A 12060-nucleotide genomic window follows, 5' to 3' on the forward strand; every position below is an offset into this window, starting at 1 on the left:
GATAGTGAGATATGAATTCCCAAGTAAGGTACATTGGAGGGCCAAGAAAAATGATAATTGTTTTTAATCTGAGAACAACTATGAGATTGCAGAGTAGTAAACACTTTAGACATCTAATCATTAACATGTAACCCAGAGATAACATCTCAGCAAAATTAGATATTGAAGAGATTAGGCAGCATATGCCATTACTTTTGCAGAAACGCATCATAAAATATTGCTTTTCAAGGATGTTATTGTCTTGAAAATCCCCCCCCCCCCCCCCCATATATGCTACCTATCTCTTCAATATCTACTTTTGCTGAGATGTTATCTCTGGGTTACAGGTTAATGATGAAATGTCTAAAGCCCTTAATACTACTCTGCAATCGCATACTTGTTCTCAGATTAAAAACAATTATAATTTGTCTTGGCCCTCCACTGTACCTTACTTGGGAATTCATATCTGACTATCTCTTGACAACATGTATAAAGCTAATTATCCTTCTTTATTTAAAGAATGGAACATTTTTTTTAATCTTCCTAGCATATACACATGGATTGGATCTGATGACAATTGCTAAAGGTTCCATGGCCAGTATAAAGAGAATTGGATATAAGGAGTTGGATATAAGGGGCAGCATTTTTGGGTGCCCTGAAGAATGTTAAAAGAAGGAGAGGACAAGCCTGCATAGTTAATGGAGGCAGTAGGTTTAACATATAAGCATGTATCCATGCTAGAAACTAATTTCCAAACCCCCATCTGTGTAGTAGTACATAGAATAATTAAGGCCAGGAGAACAAATCAAATGCCATCCTAACATGTAGTGATAAGAGCATTGTTTAAAGAGATCTGGATTTATCTAAATTAATTAATTAAAAGTTAGAAAGTATGAAAGGTAAATGTTAACAAAATAATTGACAGAAAGAGAGAGATCTGCTAATGCAACAGATCCTGGTCCCCCGCATCCATCCGGGAGAGCCACTGATTTGGATAGGATAGGATTTTAGGATTCACCATTTTTGATGCTTTCACATTATACCTCACACATTGGAAAATCATCACTTTATTGTTGTGGACTTCTGTTAATTTATTTTTTGATTGGATTTAAATTATTGGATTCACATAACATTTTTTTCTCCTCACATATTCATTCATTTCACTATGTTGGATTTTGAAAATTTATTCTTTGTTTATTGATTTCACTACCTGTGCATATATTATTTTAGCGCTACATTTTTTGCACCTTCTGTATTTGAATATTTGTCACATTCCTGTGTAGCTGCTGGTATATTTTAGCTTAATTTTCACTTGTTATATTTTCACAGTATTATTTTATTTTCCTAACACCTACATCTCCCTTGTCCAAGTCCTGAGTGCCGAGCAGGGAGGGATCTGTAAAACCACTGGGGAAGCAAGATGTCCTTGTAAGCACAGAAACCAGTCGAGAGCCAGAGGTGGTGGGATGGAGTTCTGTAACTCACCAGAGGTGGTGGAATGGAGTTCTGCCAAGTTACAGCTGAAAAAAAGCCCTGTGTTCATCCCATCACCATCAGTAAAATAGGGTGTTTCATTTGTACTGTAAGTACTTAAAGTGACTATGAAACAGACTGGACATTTGAAAATTTTGATTTGGTAGCTGAGGACTGGAGTTAGTCTGACTTTTCAATAACTTCCAAAAATAGATTTTTTTTGGTATGGGTCTTTTTAACATTCATCCAAGTGATAAAAACTTGCAACAATTCATGAAAATAGGAGACTGATGCAAAATACCTGAACTGCGTGAATTTACAAAGCATTTTATTAATATTTTCTAGGTAATTCACAAGTAATTCTCATATTGCAGCAACAAATGATTTCCTTGAAGGTCTTTCGCATTTCCTGACTGCGAAAGGCATATATCAGAGGATCAATGACAGAGTTGCACATGATAAGAATGAGATACATATTAAAATGGGACATAAAACAGACACAATATAGGTTCTGTGGACATGAAATCATCAGAATGAGATGGAGAAAGAACGGAGCCCAGCAAACAATAAAAATTCCTATCAATATGGTTAGAGTGATGGCTCCTTTCATACTTGTTCTCTGGTGGACTGAGTTATAGCCTGGCAGAGCAGCTATCCTCTTGACATGCGTACGTGCCAGCAAGAACATATGGATGTATAAAGATACCATGAGGAAAAGCATGGTGAAAAACATACTAATGAGGCATATTATTACATACGTTGATTCATAGTAAAGAATAAATATAATCCCACACCCAGTGCAGAATGTCCATATACAAGCAATAATGGCTCCAGCTCTTTTCACAGTCATGATGTTGTGGTACCGAAGAGCATAGAAAATGGTAATATAGCGGTCTATAGCTATAGCAAGTAAACTGCACATAGAAGCCACCACTGATATGCAGATCATGGAATCAAAAACATTATCTATATGACGTACAAATGCATCTTCCATAACAAGATGTTTATTATTTATGAGGTTTATTGTGATTGTTTCCCATGCATTAGACACACTAACTAACATATCGGCTACTGCTAAGCTACATACAAAGAAATACATAGGGGAATGCAAATTCTTGTTCTTTATAATGGCAAAAATCACAAGGATGTTTTCTAGGAGGCTTAGAATACCAAGTGTTAAAAACACTTCCGCAGCTATTACCACTTGATCACACGAAGACAGCTTAGTCTTGCTTGTTGGCATTGTATTATTGCCATCTATGTTGCTTATATTTAGTTCCAGGATACGGTGCTGCGCGGATATGTTCATCCTTACAAGAATGTGAATGTTCTTTCCCAAGGCCGTTATTCTCCAATTTTGTACTTTGGTCCCATTGTCAGGAAAAATAAGGTATACTGTCAAAAATAAATAAAAACAGATCTTAACATCATTCACTTATGGCATCCTATTATAAAAGAATGTGTAACATTATGATTTTTTTTGTTATAGTGAGCAGAGATTGCATTTCAATACAAAAGTTGGAGCTACATTTCAACATGCAAAATCATATGAATCACATGGCTAATGAGCCTAAGTATACCTGGCCATACACAAAGGTATCTGATCATTCAAGTCAGACATTTAGGCAACTGTTTCATGCAACATGCATTCCCATTATACATTGCATCTTGGGTGATCTCCCAATAACTGTAACTAGCAATAAAGGTTTGCACACCACTATTATTTGAACTGTTTTGTAACCAACAATAAAAGATTTTTGGGGTACCTAAACTCTAACAAAATGTATGAACCTGTTAGTGCAATCATTTTAAATATACTGAGTAAGCACACCATAATAGCAAGCATGCATTTGCAATCAAGTTGTTTTGAGCATATAAACACAATTATTCAATAGGTACAATATCCAGGTATGTCATATCACATCAAGCATAATGCAGTATTTACTGCACTGTTAATTCATCTCTATATCCAAAAAGAATACATGCATGTACATAGGTAAAGTGAGCACCACTTAGTCAAATAGCTGATTTTCAGAAATACAGGAATTCAGTGGCTAGAACAGAAGAATGAGGAGGAAAGCAGAGTTAAACCCTGGTAAAAAAAGAAAGGGAGAGGAAAAGCCAAACATTTGAGAGGGGGGGGGGGGTTGACATTCCCTTTTGTCAAGAACCTCCTTACTCAACCAGATAGCTGCCTGTGATGCAGAGTGTTGGCTTTTTCACCCCTGTCATAAAGCTGGGAAATAATGCTCTTCAAGTCTTCAATATTACTGTTCCCTCTCAATATGTGTAAAGAATAATACCAAGTGTTCCAAAATTGATTATACAACATTCTTGGTCAACATATGACTGCCCTATGTTAGATTAGACATGGGCCAAACACCACCCTGCAGAAGAACTCTCAAAGAGGGGAAAAGTTCTAACACAAATGGGGAACCTCATTGAAGTCTTTGGGAGCCGCAAAGGAAAAATCAAAAGTGCCCATGTTTGAAGGCTTATATGTAAGTAATTGGCCATAAAAGGGGTATGGGCTGATCCGGGTACTGCCCTGGGGGACATGTATCAATGCAAATCTTTTTTTAAAAAGACAATCGTTTTTTTCAGGAGCAATGATTTTATTTATGCTTAAAGTGCAACAATAAAAATGAAAAAATTCTTTAAATGTAGTGTCTGGGGGTCCCCTTAGTCTGCCTGTAAAGTGGCACATCTGTATTATATACAGAACTTACTGCAGCAAAAATTACATTTCTAAAGAAAAAAAAACAAGTCAAATCACATTTAAAATAACCTGCGGTTACAATTGCCGAAACCCAGCTATTGAAAAAAAAAGAAAGAAACAGCATGGGGTTCCCCCAAAATCCATACAAATCCCCCCTCCTGAACCATACCAGGCCATATGCCCTCAACTTGGAGGAGGTGCTTTGGGGTGGGGGAGCTGACCCCCCGCCCCAAAGCACCTTGTCCCCATGTTGATGGGGACAAGGGTCTTATCCCCACCACCGTGGCTGGTGGTTGTGGGGGTCTGCAGGTGGGGGGGCTCATCAGAATCTGGAAACCCCCTTTAGCTAAAAAATGTACAAAAAAATAAAAACAGGAGACAAGTTTTTGATCCTTTATTAAAAAAATAGTGTTCCTCGATGTAAATCCATCTTCAATCACACTGCCCGCCAACCCGCCAAAAAAATTTAAATAAACACCCTGTCCCCTTGCAACTTTACAGACCTTTCCATACTGGGCCTATAATATCATAAGGGGGGCGGGCCACCAGGGGGCATTGCCAGGTGGCCCGATCTTTACCTATATAAGAACTTTCAAAGCGCAATGGATATACATTGAGGGACATTTTTTTTTATTTTTTTTAAAAAGGGTTTGACACTTTTTTGGTAAATGGGTAGGGGTTCTATGTACCCAATACTCATTCACATAGGGAGGTGGGATCTAGGGGCCCCCTTGTTAAAGAAGACTTCCAGATTCCAAAAAAACCCTGCCCACAGTCCCCCACAACCACTGGCCATGGTTGTGGGGATGAGGCCCTTGTCCACATCAACATGTTGAAGGCATGTGGCCTGGTATGGTTCAGGATGGGGCGGCTCATTTGCCCTGCCCCGCCAGGCTTAATGTCCGAATAAGAGTCTGGTATGGATTTTTTTAATCTGCACTTTTTTTTTTTATTCAGCTGTTAACAGGGAAACCCATTGACAGCTGATGACTCAGTTATTAAGGACACCGCGGCTGGCTTCCCAGCCCCACTCTTTAACAACCAGCTTACACTGAATCCTGATTGGTGCATTAGTGCAGCACTCAGTGCATTGCAGGGTGTTCAGTGGGGCTCCTGACAAACACCCTGCAAATTCGGTTGGTCGGGGGACGGCAGGACAGGCAAATGTCATATGTTAGATATAAATATCTTAGATCACTGTTTCTCAATCCAGATCTCAGGGTCTGCTACCAGATTTTGTTTTGCAGATCTCTTCACACAGTCACAGGTGAAATAATTTGATTTGTTAAATACACATATAAGGCTGTTTTACCTGCCAAATTTTTTTTTCTATCTATCCAGTCCTGAGATGTACACAAGTCAACACACAGCATAGCCAGATAGATGACACAATTTATAGTTAGCTGCACACTAAACCTGCTCATTGTACAGTGACATAACAGCAGCAGACTAATGAGATCATCCTTCTGCTCACTCCCATCTTTCCTATCAGCAGGTTCCTGGTCAGCACATTTTCATGCAGAACACTTGGCTGGCTCACAATCCTGCCTCCTCTCTTCCACTTTACTTGCTTCTTTATAGAGGCAATATTTATTCTAAGGTTCTAAGGCTGGTTTCACATCAGTAGTCCAATCTGGCCCACCTGTCAGTTTTTCAGGCAGACCTGATCCGACCAGCCATTGTTCTCTGCTGACACCCTAAGTCAAATACTTTTACTAGTTTCATGTAAAAATAAATGATTAATGAATATAAAGTTGCATTAATGTGTATATTTTTTTTATCTGTAATTATGCAATAAAAGAAAAAAAATGGCAAAATTGTAACATCAAAATGAACTTCCCTTTATTGTTCACTGATTTTTCTTTAACGCACAATGTATAATTAAATACATTGATACTAGAAACTTTCAGCTACAGACTGTTCACAAAATCATTCCCCAAACTTAAAACAGAATGCCAGCCTATGCAAGCAGATGTATCCATTCAGAATTGTTATATTTTCTGCATGTAACTAACTTCCCACTGTAAATTATTCATAAATATAATGCACATTGTTCCACTGCATCCCTATGTATCTTTATTGATTTAATAAAGATGGGAGAAAACAAATATATCAATATAGATATACAGTACATACGGTAGATGTAGTTCATTTTAAAGGGGGTTGTAAAAGTTCATTCTTTTTTTGTTTTGTTTTTTTCAGAATCATACTTACCTTTATAGATGCAGCATTGGTTTGAGTACACCACTGGATCGTGTGACAGGTAAGGGTGTGTTTAATAAAGTGTAACTCCACTTTTGTTAAGAAAAAACATAACAAATGTTGTTGCAGATTCCTACCTTTGTTATTCTGAAGAAATCCATGTGTATTTGTCTGAACTGAGTGGGTCTAATGGGAGTGGTTTCATAATTAACAGGTGTGGCAGCATCAGGGCACTAATGAGAAATTCTGCTGGGCCTGCATCCCTTTAGACGGGTTCCTATTGAAAGTATGTCTCCAAAAATGACATTTTTGGTGCAAGGGATACCTGAAATCTGACTTGTATCTTCGTGCAGATTTCTTGGAAAATTGGTGAGCCAATCACACAAGCAGGAAGTTATGTTTCTGGGGAATGGTCAGTACACACTGTGTACAGAACAAACCCAGGTAGCCATATTGCAATGCATTCTCAGAAATTTACAGAGCTGCAGATTGAAAAGGAAAGGTCATTTTTAATAACATTCAATTACAGTATGATTAGTGATGCAATTATATGTGCTATATTATTTTTTTTCTTTATTTGCTATTTTTTTCACCACTAAAGTGGAGTTACCCTTTTAAAAGTCAGCACAAGTCAAATGGTTAGAACAAGGAACCGACTTTGATCCGACTTCAATGATATTCAATGGGCTGAAGAAGGATCAAAGTCTTACCAAAGAAGTGCAGGGGCATTTTCAAAGTCGGACTGACTTGTGTCGGACCAGTTAAGACAGCTCTCATAGGGAAACATTGATTTTCACATGTCATGTGTCATGATCTTCCAATGTCAGTGTGTTTGTCGTACAAGTGTGAACCCAGGCTCAGACAGAAAAAAAAAAAAAGTCACACCTGGAGGTAATCTGCAACAATTTTATGTATATAAAAAAACTGTCATAGTCCCTCTGTTATTTAGATGCATACTCTGTGCTAGTTTTGAATCACTCTAATGGGTGGCTCATATAGACTTAAAGCAGCTCTATCTGCTTAGTTAATGTGACGCACTCCACTCAACAGTTTCCTGCGCTATTATAATTTAATTTAAAACCCTGGACTGCAGCTAACTGCTTCTGACAGCTGCAGCTAACTACAATGTATCCATTTCCTTACATTTTAACAAGCACTGATGCTGAAAGCGTTCAGCAGGCATAAAGCAGGGGTAGTGTTTACCCCTGCTACTGCTGATGGGTTCTATGTTCTACAATGAAATAAAAGGCGGTACTCCTGTGCTGTCAGCTAATGAATAAATGTAAAGGTCTACTGCAGCAGACACCTGATCAGCTGATCCTTAGCAGATAAATGAATTGATAGGTAATCGTGGTGCTGCGCTCTAAGATCTCTAGTACTGTGAGATAACTATAATAAAGTGCAACTGTAATTAAATCATAAATACAGTGGAATCTCTGGGAAACTGAATACTATAAAGTGCAAATAAAAATAGATATCAAATGAATCATGAACAAAGGTGACACATAGTAAAAGTGAAGTAAACCAATTGATGGTACAAACCAAATAAACTATTGAATATTGTTTGTACTAAAGTGCAGAGTGCAAATGTAAACTTGTGCAACACTGGTAACAAAATGGACACATGGTGATGTTGAGGATCACAAAAATAAATGCAAAACAAACAAAACGTACAGTGAGCTAGCCTGGACTCAGGTAGCAGGCAGATGAGATGTACAACAGTCCCAAAATGTGAACTAATGCATCAACACAGGTGAAAAATGTACAAAACAGTCCAAATAATGATATATAGGTGATGGTTCCCTTCACCGTGAGCAGTGAGAAAAAATGGCTAATGCCTGCCAATCCAACAGAAGTGACACTTTAATGTGTTCTAGCCCCTCACCTTACTTCTGTAAGGCTACAGCATGAACTGAATCAGATGTTTTACACAGGGGGTCTTCAAAAGCCCCCCCCCCCCCCCTTAGGTGGATACAGCAGTGAATCCATGGAATGGATACAGCCTCCTCTCCAATTAGCTTGATCAAAGTAATGCAGATGGAAGAAAGATCCCAGATAGCATAATACTGTTTCAACTTCAATTTATTTCCCTTAAAAGAAATTCAGCCCCTGGCCCAGATGGATTTTCCTCCTTTTATTATAAATGATTCCCACAACTTCTTACCCCAACATTAACAAAACTATATAACGGCACATTAAAAGGAGATTTATTCCCTGAAGAGATGTTGTTGGCCAACATGTCCTTAATTCTTAAACAGAACAAAGACCATACACTACCCCAAAACTATAGACCAATATCAGTAATTAATAATGACCTCAAAAGTTTCTCTAGATTATTAGCCAGCAGATTAGCAATGATAATCCCTTTTCTGATATCCCCTTACCAATCCAGATTTATACCAGGCAGATACATCACAGACAACAATCGTTTAGTAACAAATATTATCCAAGACGCAAACATCAAATCTCAATCAGTTTTATTATTAAGTCTTGATATTAATAAAGCTTTTGATATCGTAACCTGGAGATACCTTGATTAAAATTTACAAAAATATGGCTTTAAAGGGGAATTTATTCAAGCATTTCATGCTCTCTATCTCAACTCCTCCACTAGAATAAAACTACCAGACTGTAACTATTTTTTCAAAGTGGGAAGAGGAACCTGACAGGGATGCCCCCTTTCACCTTTATTATTTGCTCTAGCAATTGAACATTTAGCAGCAGTGATTTTAAAACACCCAGAAATAAAACGATATAGTTCTAATAATAAAACAGAAACACAGTATTTATGCTGACAACATGATCTTATTCCTCACCCAACCTAACATAGCATTACCAAACCTATTGAAAACACTTGAAGATTACTCTACGCTATCAAAACTGTGAATAAATGTCTTAAAATATATTGGCATGCCAATAAATATTCCACCATCTCAATTAGACACCATTCGCACTTCACTGAACTTCACATGGTCTAAAGACACTTTACCTTATCTAGGTATTCACCTCACCCCAGGCAACAATAACTTATCCTCTATAAATTATTCCCCCATGCTGCAAAAACTGAGATTGACCTTAAAAATATGGAAATCATTCAATATATAATTTTTAGGTAAAAAAAATGTCTATTCTACCAAAATTATTAAACTTATTTAGGGCCCTTCCAATAAGATTAAATAAACTGATGATTACCAAATTTCAAACCGATATTAATACATTTATATGGTCCGATTCCCACCCTTGTATAGCTAAATAAGTATTATACAAATCCCCAAAAATGGCAGTTTAGGGCTCCCAGACTTCTGGTCATATTATTTAGCTGCATGATGGACCCAGATACCCCAATGGCACATACACAACCCAAAAATCCCATGGGTTATATTTGAAAAAGAATCAGTACTACCTTATTCTATATCCGGTCTATTATGGGGTAATAAAGTTCCCAAGCACACCTTAGAAAAGCTTAATCAGTTAGTAGCTCACTCATATCAGTTATGGAAGCTACATAACAAAAAATTCAAAATTACTTCTACCGCTTCTCCCCACACCTCTTTTAAAAGGAGACCCAAAATTCTTAGCACACCATCAAGATATAGATGAATTCTCATGGTGGATCAATAATAACCTAACCACCCTCAAAACATTAATTGAAAATGCCTCATTTACCTCCTTCTCATCATTAAAAACGAAATATAACATTCTCAATATTGAACTCAGAATATTCCTCCAAATTAGATCCTTCTATGACTCACACTTCTCAATTTCTGATATGGCAGACCCCACATTTTATGAAAATATATGTTCCAGATCACCAAGACATACCGGATTAATATCCGAGATTTATACAAACATGATTAACATAAACACTCTAACTAAACTACCCTACATGCTCAAATGGGAACAAGAATGTGATATCACTCTTCCCCTAGAAAAAAAATTCAACTATCTACTTAGATGCACTAGATCAATCACTATTAGGGAAACTGCAACAAAGGTATTTACAAGATGGTATTACACACCAGCAAAACTCCATTCTATTTTTCACTCAGTACCCCAAACATGCTTCAGAGATTGCAATTCCATAGGTTCCTTCTCACACATTTTTTGGGAATGTGAAAAGTTTCTCTGATATGAAAACAACTTGGAAAATTTTCCTCTGGAATTTAAGAAAATAACATAAATCTTACTCTCCCCAACTGCTTTTAAAGCCGCGTACACACATAGCCGTCTGTCCGACGTACTTAGTCTGGCGGACTTCCCGCCAGACTGTCTGTCGGACTTTCCGAACGGGCTACTTGCCCACACATGGCACTTTTTCAGCGGACTAATATGGCGTACTAAGTCCGCCGTACTATCCGCCCTACTTTTGAAATGAACGGACTCGCCCACACCGAGCGTGTCTCCAGGTAGGCGGGGCCCGCAAAGGAGATGTCGCTGGCCCCGCCGCCTGGTATGGACTTAAAGGGGAACCCCAACGCCGAAAAAAATCGGTGTGGGGGTCCCCCCAAAGTCCACAACAGACCCTTGTCCGAGCACGCTACCCGGCCGGCCAGGAAAGGAGGGGCGAGCGACCGCCCCCCCCCTCCTGAGCCGTACCAGGCCGCGTGCCCTCAACATGGGGGGTGCCTTGGGGAAGGGGGGCCGCGCGCTCCCCCACCCCAAAGCACCTTGTCCCCATGTTGATGAGGATAAGGGCCTCTTCCCGACAACCCTGGCCGTTGGTTGTCGGGGTCTGCGGGCGGGGGGCTTATCGGAATCCGGGAGCCCCCTTTAATAAGGGGGCCCCCGGATACCGGCCCCCCACCCTATGTGAATGAGTATAGGGTACAATGTACCCCTACCCATTCACCTGTAAAATAAAGTACAAAAAAAACACAACACACAAGATAAAATAATTTATTGCACAGCTCCGGGGGGTCTTCCGTCTTCGGGGGTCTTCTCGTCGGACTCCTCCGCTATCTTCTTGTAGCTCTTTTACTAGTGGAGGAGCCCGGCATTCTTCTTCGTCGCCGCGGCATCTTCTTCCGACTTCGGGGGTCTTGTCTCCCTCTTCGGTTCTTCTGCCGGGCCACCGTGCCTTCTTATAGCTCTTTTATAGCTCTTGGACCGGTCTTCTGTCGCCGCCGCCGCCGCCTTCCGTTCTTCTTCTCCTGGAGATGTTGACTCGACGTTCTCTCCGGCCGCAATGCCAGGGACGCGCTGCGCTGCGACTTATATAGGGACAAGGAGCGGTGTCACATGGGTTGATGTCACATGGGTTGGTGTCACATACATATCCATACTTTATATATATATATATATATATATATATATATATATTGTAAGGGATCTTCCCGGGGTAGGGTGTGTTTGGACACAGTTCACAGCAGACTTGGACTTTATAAAGTAGAACTTGGCGTTTATTCGTGGTACAAACAGTCCAACAAACAAAGTATACAGCAACACCGTGCTTCTTGTGTATAACAGGCACAAAATAATAACAAAAACAAAACAACCTAGCCCGGCTGGGCGCTTACTAACAGGTTCTTCTCACCTATCTGACACTTATAAACACAGCGTCTTTCGCCTGGATATCGCAGGGTGGATGTTAGCTCCAGCACTGGCTGTGCTTGCAGCTTCCTCAAACACACAGACTGTTCGTTTCCCTGGCTGGGAGCAATCACCTGCAGACCCTGCAGAGCCTTTAG

At 39.4% G+C, this 12060-nt stretch overlaps 1 protein-coding gene across 1 annotated transcript in view; it reads right to left on the minus strand.

The window, feature by feature from the left end:
• Nucleotides 1-1758: 1758 nt before the first annotated feature.
• Nucleotides 1759-12060, minus strand: part of MC5R (melanocortin 5 receptor) — a 103327-nt gene continuing 93025 nt past the window's right edge. The window contains exon 2 of the mRNA XM_077492391.1: nt 1759-2847. Coding sequence (XP_077348517.1) covers nt 1784-2761 — 978 coding nt within the window. The 5' untranslated portion in view covers nt 2762-2847 and the 3' untranslated portion in view covers nt 1759-1783. The remainder of the gene's footprint in view (nt 2848-12060) is intronic.

This window comes from Lithobates pipiens, unplaced genomic scaffold (genome assembly GCF_037356315.1).
Source record: "Lithobates pipiens isolate NorthernLeopardFrog02 unplaced genomic scaffold, aLitPip1_a1.2 Scaffold_19, whole genome shotgun sequence".
Lineage (NCBI taxonomy): Eukaryota > Metazoa > Chordata > Amphibia > Anura > Ranidae > Lithobates > Lithobates pipiens.